Source organism: Dermacentor silvarum, chromosome 4 (assembly GCF_013339745.2).
Source record: "Dermacentor silvarum isolate Dsil-2018 chromosome 4, BIME_Dsil_1.4, whole genome shotgun sequence".
NCBI lineage: Eukaryota > Metazoa > Arthropoda > Arachnida > Ixodida > Ixodidae > Dermacentor > Dermacentor silvarum.
The window spans coordinates 99,405,331-99,422,497 of NC_051157.2; the positions used below are offsets into that span (position 1 = coordinate 99,405,331).

A 17,167-nucleotide genomic window follows, 5' to 3' on the forward strand; every position below is an offset into this window, starting at 1 on the left:
CCTCTATGCGCAGTCCTACGGGAGAGCACGCACGCGCGCTCGCTCGCGAGTCAAGCCTGTATAGAGCGAGGCAGATCCCTGTGGCAAGCCGGCGACTCGGAAGGTGACAGAGTGGTTTTGCGGTCTGTTACGCGCGCACCGCGCGCTCAATCTTGTTTCTCTCTCTCTCTCTCTCTCTGGACGATTTTGATTTTATTTATTTGCCTCTGCACGCTGCCGGTGCCCGCTGCAGGCCCTGCAGTGTGACCTCAGGCGCTTTTATTCCTCGCATCGCCGCGAACTCGCCGCCAGTGGTCTTTATATTATACGTGGCGAGAATAAAAGGACGTGTTGTGCATCTCGCTTCCTCTTGCTCCCTTTTTTGGCCATTGTTTGCAGCGACGGCGCGTTGCCACGGCCGACGTCGCGTCGTGGTCTTGCCCGCTGCGGTTTACGAATAATGGCTGGCATGTGAAAAATAGAAGAAAAAAAAAAAAAAGCAAGAGGGGACGACGTTAGTGGTGGTGGAAATGGGAGGGGGGAGGGGAGGAGAGAGGTGCGCATAGTGTGCTGTAGAAAGCAACAAACGCGCATACGGGCGTTGCAACCGACTTTTTTTTGTGGCGCCGCCTCATTCATTACACGCACACAGTGACTCGGTTTTGCCAATATGCTGCATGCCCCGTGTGGACTGCAACGTCGGCGCGTTGAAATAGAGACGTTTAGGAAGAAAGGTTGAGAGAAGGTCAACGGGCGAGCAGGCTGGCGCGCGAGCAGAACGGCACTTGCGAGGTAGACGTGCGTTTCCTTGGTTTGTGAACTCTGCGTAACGCTGAAACTCGTTTGTTTGTTGGGAGAGCGCCGGTTGTTGGGGAAAGGACGATTAACGCGAGAGAGAGGGACTATATGAAGGACACGAAAGCCACGCCCGCAGTTGGCTACAGCACACTTGGGGAGTCTTATCAGAGCATGCGTGGCATCTTTGCGTCTTTGATAACGAAAGCGGCTGCATGTATACATGTAGTATTCGAATCAAATATGGACGATATGAGAGAGTGCGAGAGACAGTAACAGAGAGTAAATTTAACGCAGATATAGGCTGTTTGACTTGCGCGCATGTGCGTAACGAATTCATCATCATCATCATCAGCCTATATTTATGTCCACTGCAGGACGAAGGCCTCTCCCTGCGATCTCCAATTACCCCTGTCTTGCGCTAGCGTATTCCAACTTGCGCCTGCGAATTTCCTAACCTCATCATCCCACCTGACTTTCTGCCGTCCTCGACTGCGCTTCCCTTCTCTTGGTATCCATTCTGTAACCCTAATGGTCCACCGGTTATCCATCCTACGCATTACACGTAACGAATTACTATCGGATAAATGTGTGCGTGCGCGTGCGCGTGCGTGTGTGCGTGTTTGTGCCTGTGAATGCGCATGTATGTGTGTGGGTTGATGTGGGTGTGCGTACGTGTACTAGTGAAATCAAAGAAAGGTTTCATACACGAATGCGGTAGAAAAAGGTCATAGTATGCGCATTTTCTTTTAAATGCATACCTCAGTTTCAACCGTATTATCTTCCGCAACGATTCCACAATGGCCAGGTATAACAGCGCGAGCACTGAGACAGGCAGGACACGCGCGCTGACTAATAAATGGCTTCGTTTGTTGCATCGCGCAATAAGTAGGTCCCATGACAACATGTGGTCTACCGCATGACGTTAAGTAATCAAAAGCTCCAAGGACAGAAAAGGGTACGAGAAGCGTTTTTGATAATTTGACGTGTTGCGGCAAAACACGTGTTGTCATGAAACTTATTTCGTGCGCGACGCTCCAAACAAAGCCAGTTGTAACTCGATCAGCGGTCGTGTGATGTCTGTCTGAGTCCTCGTTTCACGCGCAATTTCCAGGCTAAGATGAACCGACTGGCCCAGTGTCGCACATTTTTGCGATTTGACCACATCTCCTATATTTTACCTCCACTACGGAGTTCCGGGGATTTAGAAGTTATGAAATTTGCTCTTTCACACCATTCATTAAAAAATAAGAGAATGACAACTGACAGTACAAGCAGCCATTTAAGCACATTCTCTTTCCTGCTTTGTCTCTTGAGCATCTGATGGCACCTGGACTGGGTGCGGATGAACATGAATGTCTACCCTCCGCAAACGTCAGGGTTCAGAAAGGGCCGCATCAGCATAGACAATGTGATTCGCCTTGTTACCTGCGTAAAACTCAACAAAGCTGCACGCAACATCACTATCGGTGTATTCTTCGACATCAAGGGAGCGTTCGATAACGTGACTCACGAGGCTATCTTATACGCTCTGAAGTCCGTTGGAGTTGGTGATCGTATGTACTGCTGGATCTAAGACTACCTCACTGTTCGGTCAGTCTACATGTCCATAAAAGAAGGTGACGCAGCTCCGCACACAGTGCATAGAGTAGTTCCCCAGGGGAGTGTCCTAAGTCCGACCTTATTTAACATCTCTCTTATTTGACTGGAGAAATCCAATCCCACATCGGTGGAAATCTCCTTATATGCAGATGAATTTTGTATATGGAGCTGTGGTCATAACAGACGTGTCCTACGGGCAAGATTGCAGAAAGCTATCAATTCCATTAAAAAATTCTACTCGCGCGAGGTCTAACGATGTCATCAGAAAAGTGTGCCGTCATTGCCTGCACTAGGCGTGATGTCTCACGCAATATACACGTTAAAGGTTGCGCACTCTCCCATTCGGTACGTGTCAAGTCGAAGTTTGTGGGCGTGACAATCGACAAACTAACGACGTGCACCACCCCGTGTTCGAATATTTAAAAAAATGGGTCATACGCGTTTATCTCCCGTATGCCATCAAGTAACACTGATTGCTGCTCAGTAACTGCTCTGCTATACGCATTTGTACGGCTCTCTGTGAAGATCTCCTACGATACAGGCTTCCTGCATGTGCTACAGGGCATTTCCCAAACCAACACACAAGCACTCACTGGTGCACAAGCAAAAGCCCTGGTGCGCCTCGGCCCACCGAAAAACACATCAAGTGTAGGAAGCGCAGCAGGGCACCTATCGGTTCCAGTGCTTCTGCAGTAGGAGTTTCTTCGAGTCCACATGCGCTTTGCTGCCAGAGTGCCGGGTCATCCGCTTGCTTCAGAGAGCGGTCCTGTGGTGCGGAGCATGGTTCCGCTGAATTGTCAAAGCACGTCTATGCCGACGGAGCCACCGTGGAAAAATCATTCGTGGTCAGTTCTCACTCACGTGCCTGGGTTCAAGAGCAAGAGGAATACTCCCGGTCCAGTGGGGACATATTTTGCTTTAGAGCATTTTAACACCAGCTACAGGGCTCACCGTCATATTTACACTGATGGCTCCGTTACGCCTGCATCCTCTGCTTTGGTGCGTGGATTCCGTCTGTGAGCGTTACCATCTCTGCCAGTCTCTGTTACCGCACTTTAGCGACAGCCACTGAACTAGCTGCACTGGGTGCAGCTTTTATTTGCACCATAGACCAGACAGCTGAATCTTCGGCCATCTTCACCGACTCAAAAGCGGCCCGGCAGTCGCTGAAGTCGCAACGCACGCAAGAACAACTCGTAATGGACATAAGATTTCTATGCAATAAGACCTGCGAACTGCACCGCAGCGTTGTGCTGCAGTGGTTACCAACCAAATGCGGAATACAATGCAACGTCCAGGCTGACTGTGCTGCCATAGCTGGACACGACACTTCGAGAGATACCTACGCGGCCAGATACCTTTCTCAAAAAAAGACGCGGCGATACTGGTACGATCCCTCTGGGCAGATGCAAGCCACCAGTACGGACCCCTATGCAAAATTGATCCATGATGTGCATTTTACATGCCGCATAGGCCTCAATAGGCGAGACCAATCATGCCTACACCACATCAGACTCAAAGTCGCCTACACGAACTTCTTCAAGTGCAACATGCAACTGACTTGACTCGTCAATGTACTTTGAATACAACGCCCCTGATGACCTGCAACACATTCTGTGCGACTGCTGCCGCTATGCGCCAGAGAGACAATCTTAAAGGCGGCACTACGCCTTCAACGGGTCTCGAGCTTGGAACTGCAGCTTTGCGGCACATTCTCGGCCCATGGCAAAGCACCGCTTTTGCGTTACGTGCCACTAAAGCACTGCTGCGTTCTTGTGGGCCACGAGCCTCAATGAAACATTGTAACGATCTCTACAGTGTATACATATGTGTGTGTGTGTGACTGTATGTGCTGTCAAGTGTTTAAAACTGTATATATTGATACGGAACAGCCGCCATAGTGGGGCTGCAGTGAAGATGAGGAAGATGACGTGTTCCAGATTGGTATAGGGTCACCATGGCGGCCACCGTTAGCCTACGTGTATATATATTTTAAATAGGCTTGTACATCAGCTACACGTGACATTATTTGATGGAGGTGCTGGATAATCATCATACAGCACCTGGTGTAGCATGTCAGGCGAACAGCCTCGCTAACATCTCCAGCGTATTATTAAAGCTCCTCTCTCTTAAGAAGGAATAACAAATTGCCATTGCCACTCTAATATTACCTACATTGCCAGAATTCAATTCATCATTGTTTCTTCTCACGGTCTCCCTTGCTTGCAGCTTCGGTCGTATAACGGCATGTATCACGGACTTCCAAGGCAAAACAAAGCAAGCGCCGGGTCGGGACGGGGCGGAGAGGTGCAATTTCTCGCCTCTCGGTGCCGCTTGGCCCCCGATCTCCAGCGTGGTCATCGAGTGGGCAGTGTCGATGGTCGAAACCCCCGCTGCATGCGCACTTCGATAAGCCGTCGACTTTTTTGGGGGGGGGACGTAAGTGAGCAGCGGGCAAAAGATTGATGCGCGTGCGGTGAGGGAACGTACCACCCAGAATCTCCCGGCACTGTGGGAAGTCGGGAAGTGCGCCGTACAGAAACGAAGAAGGAACGGGGAGACGAGGAACGCCGCATCGCGCGCGGGAAACGAATTCGCCGCCGGACGCTGCCTCTCTCCTCGTTGATGACGGGTCCAGTCTGCTTCTGTGCCTAACGCCGAGTAACAAGAGGGAACCCCCCCGATAATTCTCAGCCAGCAAGCAAGCGTTGTTCGCTTTACGTGTGTATAGCTCTTGCTTTCCTATCCAGCCGAGCCTTTGTTTGTGGGAGGCAACAATGTTCCGGCACGGCTTGACGTAAACACTTCTCTGCCCTCGTTTAGCGATAGGCTGCTCGTTCTCTCTCCCTCGTCTATCAACACACTGATCGCTCTCTATCTCCCTTTCTCTCTTCGGCTCTCTTCCTCCCTTCCTTGTTTAGAGGCGGGTTGTTGTGGCACCACGGCTTGCGGTAAACACGTCATTATGGCCGCCCCCGTCATTGCGCGTAGCCCTCGCGGTCGCGGCGCGTCGATGACCCGCAGACCGGCGTCAGCGGGGTATGGAGTTGCTGAGTCGTTGTAGGTGGTTGTTGCGGTCGCTACTGACCGCGACTTAATCCGCTAGCGTTGTGAGATCAATTGATGCCCAATTGATCCCTGTCTTTCTTTTTTTTTTTTTCTCGAAAACTTGTCCTGTGGCGTAAGACTTGTGAAGCATGCATGTTATATGCACTGTACTAGCATATGGTGTAGTATTATAGTCGTATGTATAGCATGGTATATTGCATGTGTAGTGTGTTATGCCCAATGAAGTCCAACAGGGGTATCTGGTGCGGCCCGATGATGATTGTACTGATTATCTCGGAACAGCTTTATCACTGCATAATCAAATATGCGCTGATTGAAGAAGATGACGAAGGAGTCGCACGAGAGGAGGCTAGAGCGAAACTATAGTTGCCTCTTCATGAACGTTCTATAAAAGAAGGACGCGACTGAACAGCGCTGAAGAATAAACGAACTTTCTGCTCCGCTCTCACGGCAGAATTTCTTTTATTGGTGCCGCCGGCTCAGCGACAGCCCGAAATTACTTCAACTACCATCAAATACCATCACTGCAACACGGGAACACGGAAGACGCACGCCGGCATCCCGCAAGTGCGGTGCACTCTTTGGAAGAGCGGATCATGCTGCAAGCTGCGACGGCTCGCGCCTGGCTCAGGGTCACTGTGGTCCTTCGCCCTAAAGACAGGCATCTATACCTGGAGATGTAACCTACCGTCCCTATTACTCTTTCCTAAAACCATACTTGTACGTAACAAATTACATGTAATTGATTGCATTTTTAGTAGTTTTATAATTGAGCGGTGACGTTTTTACTCGGTAATGCTCACTGCAATTCAGTTACTTTTTGCAGTAACCAATTACACGTAGCTCGTTACTTTATTGGCGGGGCAAGCTGTAACAGGCAATGCAGATTTGAGAATTTAAATTTGGCGGGAGCTACAGTAGAACGCTCGCGGAGGTTCCACGCGGCCTCTGCGGGGATGCACATGTTCAGGCAGGCGAGTCTAGTATTTGTCTCCGCAATCTATAACATTCCGAAATCAGATGCTGACTGATGAATTGAACCGGCACTGGCATGTCTCGATATCGAGGGCCACATTGGACGACAATGCCACGGAAACAACATGCGGATGACTTTTTTCAGCTTTTCATTGACCCCTAGCTATACCGGGAGCGCTTTCTCCGAGCTCCAGCAACAACGAATTTGGCGCTGCGCTTCATAGAAGTCCCCAAACACGAACATCGCACCATTGAGTATAACCACAATCTGGTGCACATCTTGTTCGTATACATTACAACACTGACGTTTTCTCTAGCACGCACATATGAGCGAGTTATGAGTGTCGCTGCAGATATCACAAGAAGATATCACCTTCACGAGGGAAGGTGACCGACGAATATTTTGAAAAGCAATTGTTAGTGAATGTAAATAATGCTTAAAGGGCATGCAGAACACTCACTAAAAGTACCAGGCCAACTCGTTCTATTTACTGTCTCTGTGCACTGTTAATAAAAGTTCGCAGGAGAGAACAGTAGTAATCGACTACTTTAAAGTAATTCCTCAATTACTTTCGTGGGGCAGTAATTGGTAACTGTAATCAATTACATTTACATCATCTGTAATTGTAATTGTAGTCGGTTACTTTTTTCTGTAAGCTGTGCAAGTCTGCCCAAAACAGGCCCAAGTGCCCCCTAGTCCCCTTCTAATTCATTCATTCATTCATTCCACACTGTGCCCGCTGGTGGTGATTTAACCGGCGCCACGCGTGCAATGTCAAACGCATCGGTGCACTCGTGAACTTGCCACTAAACGTCATCAGCCGAGGAGCGTACACGTGACCGCGCTCTCCTCGATTGGCCTCAGCAACATGTCTACTAGATGCTATTGCATCACACCACGCAAGGAGTAGCAACATTGTAGACGATCCAGCGAGCAGAGCGAGTGCCAAAACGACACAATGTTCCGCTCCCACGTGACCCCCTTCAGCGCCATGATGTCCTGAGAGATTCACCTATTGGTAACGAAATCGATACTGGGTTGCAGACAAGGAGATTTAAACAAAAAAAGTTACACCATCTTCCCGTAGGGGAACCCTGAGTAGTATGCGAAGCAGCCATGGGGTCGACTCAAGGTAGTTTTATCAGCTGTATAAAATTCGACATGCAGCAGCGCCAGCAACGCGCAGAACTGTTGTCGACGCCGTCGGCGTTTTGCCCGTGTTCGACCGAACGCGCGCGGCGTTGGTGACTGTTGCCGGAGCCTCTGATATAAATAGGCACTTGGTGCCGCAGCTAAACGTCCCCCCCCCCCCCCCCCCCCCCTTCACGGTCTTTCGTGCGTCAGAAGAAGGCGCGTTTGCTCTACATATATGGGGATTGTAAAGGAGGAAAGAGACGCCTACTTCTGCAGCCCTTAAGGGAGCACGGCACAGAACGCGCGTTTGTTCTCCGCCATGCGTTCACTCCCCGTGAAAGCGCGCGTCCCTCGCGGCCTTTCACTCGCACATACAGCGTTCGGCGGCGCGCGGCGACGATTTCATCTCCATTGACGTCATACGGAACCTCACGGCGATGGCGACGGCGACGCCGACGACAGAAATCTGGTTTGGAGTGTCCATATAATTGCTATCGCAATAAAAAAAAAAAAAAAAAACGCGGGCAGCTTGCACTAGTGGTGCAAGGCTGGAGTAAACAGCGGAGCTGGTGATCGACCTAGACTCTTGCACGTTTTACTAGGCTTGGCTAAGTTTTGCTGGGATATGCTAAGTGCTGCTAGGCACGGTATGAGCGCCTTCTTCGGGTGTCCGGATCTTCTTTGGTCGTCCCATGTCGAGGCTACATGTACTCGCCACAGATTCAACGAAAGTTCTGCCGCCATCACGGCGGCTCCGAGCTTTATCTTCCCGGTGACGACACGGCCAAGCTGCGCCTCCACACTTGCCGGGGCGTGGCTGGTCGAAACCTACCGAGCCGGCGCCAGAGTTGCCTGCTGCAGTCAGGGACACCGCGCGCGTTCGGCGCGAAACGCGGACGCACCAACGGGGTAGCAGCACCAACTGGGAAACGCGGACGGCGTGTCGGCAGCAGCTCTGCCCATTGCCCCGTTGGTGCTGCTACAATTTCTTTCTCTCTCTCTCTCTCGCTCTCATTCGCTCTCTCTCTTGAGCATAGCGCGCACCGCGCGCATTCTCTCCTTCCTTCTTCTTAACGTCCCATGTCAAGGCAACATGTGCACTGCACGGAGAGGAGGCGAAGCACACGCCGCTCCGCGAGGTGGTTGCTAGGCAACGAGCTGTGACGTCATCGTTCAGCGAGGTTTTAAAAATATAAAACCCCAAAACGAACAACACACACATATATATATATATATATATATATATATATATATATATATATATATATATATATATAGCATAAGGACAGATTCCGTGAACATTGACCCACAAGTTTGAATTCGTTCCGAACACGTTCCATTTGGCGCCACAAAATGGCCACCTGCCGTACACGACTTCGGTCCTTGGCAAGGCGTCGTGACTTTCCGCGATTGAACAGCAGGTCTGCCGCTCATACCTGAATAACCAGCTTCCGTGTCGACGGGGCAGCAACCCCGTAATTGTCGATGGTAACGGTGACGTCGGCACTAACTCACTGATTGCTGTCGGAGGTCAATGGGTCAGTGGGGTCGTCGTTCGTTAGTCGCTTCGAAGGAGGTTCTTTTGCAGTTCGATGAACAGCGGCTTCACTATACCAGAAGTCGCCGTCTCTAGTTTACCCTAAGTGGGCTCGGGGACCTGTTATCGCCAGAAGCGAATAGGATGATGGAGACAGGATAAGTTGTAAGGAGCGCTGAGGGGATGGTGACCGGTACTAGTGCCGTGGGAGGCTCGAGGAAATTCCTGCCAGGTCGTGAAAGAGCCCTCGTTGTTTTAGTACTAAGTCCTCATAGAGTATATTCAAGGGCAAAGGGGACATTTCGCCGCTTTCGAACGTCATCCCAGTCGTTGAAGGTATAGCAACTCTATCGAAGTGGTCTAGCCAACTTTGAACATCTTCAAAGAACGTCACCAGGGAACGACCTAGGTATGCGCGGTGTCTGGAGAACGCATGGGTAAGGAGCAGATCGAGCATCGTGTGTCTGGCTTGAATGGTTTGTCGCCATGGTCGACATGCTTTTGGATGACAAAGGATCGCATTCTGGAGGTTGTCTTTGCAGGCGGCGGCTGTTTCTTAAGCTCTGGGAGCTGTCTCCAAGGTGTACTGGAGTAGCGTCGAAAACTTCTGGGCCAGAGTGCACATACCTGAGCGCCTCCACCCGTAAGTCGCGGCTGACGTACACGAAGAGAAGGTCACCCTGGAATCAACGTCGCTGTTGCTGCTGCTGCCCATCGAACATGTGGCTGTTACTCAATATGAGGGGAACGGGGAGGGGGGCTTGACTAAGAAACGGACGGATTATTCAAAGTTATATTCAAAAATAAACTTTCAGAACCGCTATAGAGTAAGTGCTGTTGAAGGGTAAATTACCCGTTAAAATGAAAGCAATAACAGCACGAAAAATCAGCGATCAATAAATCAGAAGTACATACACACACAGAAATGAAAATATACAATTTTAACAGGGCACCATTCCGTTGGACTCCATAAGAAATTCCTGGGCAGGGGTGCAAACAAGCATTCCTGTGGCTGAATCCCCGAGTATAGAGGCTCCAAACGAAAAAAAAAAGTATCAGGTTCAGTCAAGTCCAGGCCATGATTTCGAAGAGGTAGTTTCAATATTATTTTTCTTGGCGCAGTTGAGCGGTGGCAAAATATAAAGGAAGTGATGAGTTGTTGCTTCCTCATTACAAAAAAAAAAAAAAGAAAAAAAAGAAAGCGGTGAGGGGAGGGCACCAAACTGACCTGTACAAGTAGAAGTTCAGCGAGCCAACTTAATTTTGTGTGGGAGACCTCAAGCAACCCTATGGTGCAGAATTCGCTACGCCAGGGAATTATGCCTTTGCTAACAGCAGCTCAAAAGTGTCTTCTCCCTATTCAGTGCCAAGCGAGTACCTTTCAAGCGCCCAAGGCTCACAGATGGCATGTGGCATTATCATTTATTTGAGGGCCTTCATATGCATGAATAACGAGTAATTAATAGCAGTAATACGCGTCGAATTTCTCGTCAGACCTGATGACACACCTCTTAAAAAACAACTATTCTGCATTTCTCTTCTTGCAAAAGTGACTCATGATATTCTTCCGGGTAAGCAGAGGTTTACTTTCATACTCAGTGCCTTGTTCAATATTTTCATCCCGTCTACAATACTAGGAACATTGAAAAGCAGATCGCTTCTCCATATGGAGTCACCGTGACTGAAAAGGATATATGGAGTACTCGGAAGTGGACATCACTTGCATGAGAAATCGAAATGCATATACGACTAATTAACAAAGTTTCACTAAGCTTTATAACTAATTATATTGTGCCACATATTACAATTTACGAATTTTAGCCGATGAGTTGAATGAATTTAGCAGAGGCGTACTTAGAACGAATTCTAAGGATGACACCAGTTTCGAGATAATCATTCCCTAGGTGTGCGACGAAGAGATTGGTGTTCAAATTGCTTTTGTTATACAGTGCCTACAACAACGTTTTCATTCAAAACTTAAGTGCCACACCGGCGCATTTCTTGACGCAATGTTCCCGGCGCATATCTCCAAACTGGTGTTGACCTTACAATTCGTTGCAAGTGAACATGCCTCGCAAACTCACCGGCTAGAATATATAAATTGCAAAACGCGCCGTAATGTAATTAGTCAGGACCTAATTCATGAAATCTTGTTAATTAGGCAAATATACATTTCGTTTTATCGTACAAATAATGCCCGCCTCTTCGTCGAATTCTGTTCAAGGATTAAAATTGTGCAATGTGCCACAGGTAGATACTCAATATTGTGTAAGTTGAAGTGTAAGTTGTCTGTTCGGGCACATACCCGGCCGCACATACCCAGCGACCCAAGTTGTCTATTACTATTAGGTCAGACAGCAGGCCACAGCAAGTTGTGTATTTGGCCACATACTCGTACATCCAGTGGCCCATGTTTCTGCTCGGCAAGACAGCAAGTAGCCCATACGTAGTGGCCGAAGCTAGAAGATAACTTGAGTCTCAGGGAAGAGCAGCTTCAAAGGAAATCAAAGATAGATAGATAGATAGATAGATAGATAGATAGATAGATAGATAGATAGATAGATAGATAGATAGATAGATAGATAGATAGATAGATAGATAGATAGATAGATAGATAGAACGGACATTTACTTTTATTATTTAATAATTCTGAAACACTTTGTTTAGATAATACAGGTACACGCAGACGTTTGCTTGTGTTAGTGCCTTCGAAACACTCGTATCCTGATTGTGAAATTCAAGGTTTATACTTCTGGCTACCTTGTAGGAGTCTCGCTTACCCTGCTTAAAACGTATAATCACGTACAGAAGTACGGAGCAGCGTGAGATTCTATAGAACTCGTTCGAATGCTATGCTTTCGGCAGAAGACCAACCCTCTGAATACTCAATCAGCTGGTTGATGTACGATAACGGTTTTCATTGCAACTGATGAGGTATAATTACTTTCCTACGTGAGACATCTCCCTTTCTTTAGATCAGATTCCACAGGGGAGTTATGTGGGATAAAAAAACTGTCAAGAAATGCTGGAGCATTTGCCGTGTTATAGATGTAAAAACACTGCACGGCATAATATACTAGAATCCGATAAGACAAACCCCGTTAAGCCGAATTTTTTAAAAGACCTATTAATAATGTGTGAACATTTAGCTGGTTTCCCATAAGCCCAATTATATTATATATATATATATATATATATATATATATATATATATATGTGGTGTGTGTGTGCTGAAGTGGTAAGTGCGAGAGAAATGCGTTGGCATTACGTCACACCCCTTTGAGGTCCCGGATCCATGATGCAAACGGCGTGCACCACATTGCACAGTGTCGTTCTGGAGCTCACTCGACACACGTCCTACCTCTTCGAGGGGAGCGAAGTGCAACTGACGGTAGTCTAGAACAGAATATATATATATATATATATATATACTTCCCGTCGGTCTCACATAGACATAAAACATGAGAACTTGCTTAGTGGAGCAGGCTGCGTCGCTTAGGTTATAGCCATACTTTACAGGCTGTACAGCGATCATTCGCACTCGCAGGCTGAAGAGCCCCGTAGATGCGAAGAGACTACTTGTCTGTTCTAATGCTTCATTTATGCTTTTAATAAAAGACGCTCTGATGAATGCCGAGACAGAGAGATAAACACGTTTTTAACATAATCAAGCAGCTGCGGTGAGACCCTCAGTCCAGATTGTCGCTGGTGTGATTATTCAGCGCTGTGCTAATGAAGTCCACCAGGTACTGCAGCGCTGGTGTAAGCATAGCCTGAGTCAGCCACACAGCCGAAGGAGTGGAAGGGATAGGGAAGAGAGGTCCAAGCGAAGGGCGCTGGAAATAACTTTGCCCACCTGGAAAACTTTAAAGTTCTTGCATCCAAAGCGTGGTATAGGAGCTGTTGTTGCATTCCGATCGCGTAGGAATGCGGCCGCCGCGGCTACGAACCGAAACCGCGACATTGTGCTGAGCAGTAGAACGCCCCACTCAGGGACCCAGCGCGGCGGGTAATCGTATGGTATGGTTAGGGCAGGTACGGACGTGTTACTTCATCTATATTAAGACTATTCACTTGTATCATGTGAATGTAACTTTTGCAAAGCTCACCTACAACCAAGGTAACGAACACGAATATGAGCAGCATTGAAAGATGACGGTTTTGCCTGATTTGAACTATACAAGAGGCATTTTATGTAGGACTTACCTTCTGGGTTGAAGCAACAGGCGGATTTAGCCCGGCGATCGAAACCACGGCAAACTGTTCCCCTGTGAGCTTCCCTTACATTGCCACTGGGGGTTTTCTATAGCACACGTACAGGAAACCAGTGTCTCTTATACGAATCCAAAGAGAAGACGTCAGGCTTCCTTGCGAGTTATACTGGAACGCTTTGAAAACATCATGTGTTGCAGACACGAGTGCGTAAAGTCTTGTGTGAGTTCTCAAGAAGAAAGCGTCCCTCTTCATCACTGTATAGCCTGGGCACGACTACGGAAATTACCTCTGGGTGATTTTTGCATTTTGGCAGCTGTTCTATAGCTGCCAAAATGCAAAAATTAATCATGACCCGTATTTGCAAAGCTCTTATGATGAAGTTGTTCGTACGAGAAGATACAAGCCGATGGTTATGTTAGACATAACTTTAGCAAAGGCTGCCGACCAATGGCAAGGAACTCTGTCAGGTTCGGCCCCACATTTCATACTTCCTTTCGTCTTCATCTTTGTTTGTAAAAGCAGAAAAAGAAAAGAAAAACAAAACTTTGTATTCCATTCGAATATCGAAATCCAGATTTTCCTAACATTCCTATTCGAATCGATTCCATTATAATAGTCAAATTTTCGAGCACCCTTAAATTCCGACTAAATATAACCCAATCATCCATGGATCCTAGTCAAAACAGTGGCGCTGTCTCCACAGCACGGACCGCGATGAATACGGACGAAGCAAGTGCAGGTGTGACGATGAAATGTGTTTATTTATTAAAACTGCGAGGCACTAGAGCGTTCGCGCCGAAAGTGCATCACGTGGCTTGCAGCATGGGGGAGCATGCGCGTCGACGCTTCAGCAGTCTCTTCCTGTCACTCACAACACACAAGAAGCGCGCACACACGAGCACACAAATACACGCGCACACCACGTTCTCTCTCGAGTCTCACGTGCGAATGTCCATATGCACACCTCCGGTTCACTCGTTGAGGTATACACGGCTCTGGTATAAAGCATGCAGTTTTGCCCTTTCCACTCACCGACTCGTCGCCTGAGGCTATATCCGATATCGGACTTACCGTTGTGTTGCTGTACAGCAACACTCGGGTTACCAGCTGTTCTTTTTGTCATTAGCCTATACATGCTTTGATTGCCCTGCCCGAATTTGAGGACAAACGGAAGTGACGACATGATTGGTAAACGTTCTGGAAATTTCCTCAAGACTACAGATTAGTTTTTTTTCTTTGCTTCTTCGAGCAACGTACTGTACATCTCAAAAAAAAAATAATAATAATTCAAGTGGTATAAGACTGATTGATTGTTTAGAAGCGGGAGAACACGCCGTATATGGCGACCACGGAACGGAAAGAAATTAATGAGTACCGAGTGGACAACTTTAATGTACGAAGTATTTGAAGACAGGCACGAATAAATACACATGTAGTAAAGGACAGACAAGATGTTCGTCTGTGCGCACCTGTCTTCTAATAGCTACATTTCCCCACCTAGCCCAACAAGGGATTTGCCTTTTTATGCACTAAGCTGAAGGGCCATTCGGTCATAGTATGTAAGTATGATTTTGACAGGCTAGCCTATCTGAGCCTGCATGCTGGTATGGGACCCGCTTGATCATTCTGTACGCTTTGCTCGTTTCTCGATTGCATTCGTCCGTGTGTTGTGCTGACGCACTATACTCAGGGACGCCGAAATAAGTGCGCACCTACAAATGTGTTACACCTATTCGCAACCATATCAGCCGCAACATAGTATGTTTCATCGCTCCCATGCATAATCTTCGAATCTTCTTAGCGCCACCGTGCCTCCAGTTGGAAGCACAGTTTTAACGTTCGTAAGTCAAAAGTAGTTCTATTACTGCGATGGCATCTTCATCCACTGATGACGTGAAAGCGGTCACTGCGGTTTCGAAGAGATTTTTGAGAAGAGTTAAGTGTGACTTAGAAGCGTGTGGGTCTCTGTTAATATGAAGCTTCCGAAAAAAAAAAAGAACACAAGGAATGTGAATGCTTGTAACGAGCACGCAAGCCTCGAGGCTATGATTAAGCGTTAAATTACATCGTTAGAGTATCCTTCATGCAAATCTATCGTGCAAAAGTGTGCCAAAAGCTTGCAATCACCCGCAGCAACTCCGATGTCGGGGTATTTCGATGACTGCGAGCGTAAGCTCGCACGCGCTCCCCTATGACACGACTCCGCAATCATGCATTCCTTAATCCTGCGTAAAATGGCTGCCCCATTCGGAGTTCTTACTTTGTTCGCCCCGTGTCAAGTACAGCGACCACGCCACTAAACGGCAGTTGCAGCGTCGTTCCAACATGACTTTTCGATAGGCGGCGAGTCGGTGCAGAGAATCGATTCGACGTTTTCAACGTTGTTCATAAGACGGATCACAAATAAAAACTGCGAAGCACGCGCACAATTGTCACTGGGTCTTTATCGGTTCATCGTAGTTTCACAGCACAGGGGCGGGGGTGGGTGGTCAGAGGGCCTGCACGTCCTTCACTGCAGTGAAGACAGTCTTCTGGTGAGGTGGCCTGTATATCCTTGAGATGCGTGGTGGGCGGCGGATGCCAGTGAGAGCAGCCCAGACTCTGCGGCGTCACTATTCTTCCGCTCGAGGCGACGGTGCGTGGATGAACGTACGAAGGTGGCTCACGGCAAGCTTCGTGTTTGAATTGGAGGCACAGTTCGGCAAAGCGTCCGCGTGAACGTAAGCGAGGGGCCAATTGTGGTTGGACGGACGCAGCACGGTATATAATAGGTCACACTGTAGGCCACGGTGACTGTGGTCCAAGTAAATTCCATACTTTGATTTATACTTTGAAACAGAAGAGCATAGGGGCAAGGAGGGGGGGGGGGGGGTGATGCATTTACGGCTTTTTACTTTTTGTCGCTGTCGTCGACGGCGTAACAATACGGCTATGAATAAGCGAAACCCATTTAACCTTTGTTCAACATCTTTTGAAATGGGCATGGCCGGTTCAGTTCACACGGGAATTTATTCGCAATACGTCTGGCCGGCCCCGCAATATGCCCATACGCGCACGTCGTTATCTAGATGACAAAGGCTTAGATCACAAAGTTCGCGTGCCAATATTCATATTTATGTCTTTCCTGCCCTTGCGCCTGAATATATCTGTGGCAAATACTGGTGCCGTCTTCAAGATTTCGAGCCTGTCCACTGCGCGATTAGCTTCTCTGACAGTACGCGGCGGAGTTTGGTGGAGCACAGCGGGACTGCTACAAGGCACGCGAAAGCGCCTTTTCTGTTTTCTCTACCCGAGCAAGAAATGATACCGCCTCCGCGAGACGCAGTGCCGAACTGTGCTTCACTTCCAAATTCGTAACGTTGCTGCCGTAGGTCGATGATGGGATGTTTAGAGTTATACGCCGCGGCCATCATCAGAAGTATCCCAGCCGCTGGGGCATGCGCCCGTTCGCCTCTGCCGCAGAGTCAGGCGGCGCCTACTGGATCCGAGGCCAGTAGCTGGACGCCAGGTGGTCGGCGCTGTTGTGGCCGGGCACTTGCACGGGGACCGACACGCCCGGAGAGATGAGCCCTGCGCATGACCGAGAACAACGTTTATATTTTATGTACTCCCAAAACATATATTACCACTGTCATCACATTTTAAGCTAATCTCAACACTTCAGTACCGTTCTAACCAAGTTCCCATATCCAGTATGTATACGCACGCTACTGGAGATGCACCTAATAGTCGCATTGCTGTTACCGTGCATTCTTTGTGTAAAGCAGTGCAAAGATAGCTTTGGGGTGACGTGTTTCGGTTTTAGATTGACCCGGTGGACGGAAGTATACCGAAAATTTACTGCAGTAATTGACGTAGAC

General features: G+C 48.2%; 1 protein-coding gene across 1 annotated transcript in view; it reads right to left on the reverse strand.

Moving 5' to 3' along the window:
• Nucleotides 1-14,047: 14,047 nt before the first annotated feature.
• The window catches only part of LOC119450445 (paired box protein Pax-6), an 80,653-nt gene continuing 77,533 nt past the window's right edge, over nucleotides 14,048-17,167 (reverse strand). The window contains exon 8 of the mRNA XM_037713889.2: nucleotides 14,048-16,877. Within this exon, the coding sequence (XP_037569817.1) occupies nucleotides 16,783-16,877 (95 nt within the window). The 3' untranslated portion in view covers nucleotides 14,048-16,782. The remainder of the gene's footprint in view (nucleotides 16,878-17,167) is intronic.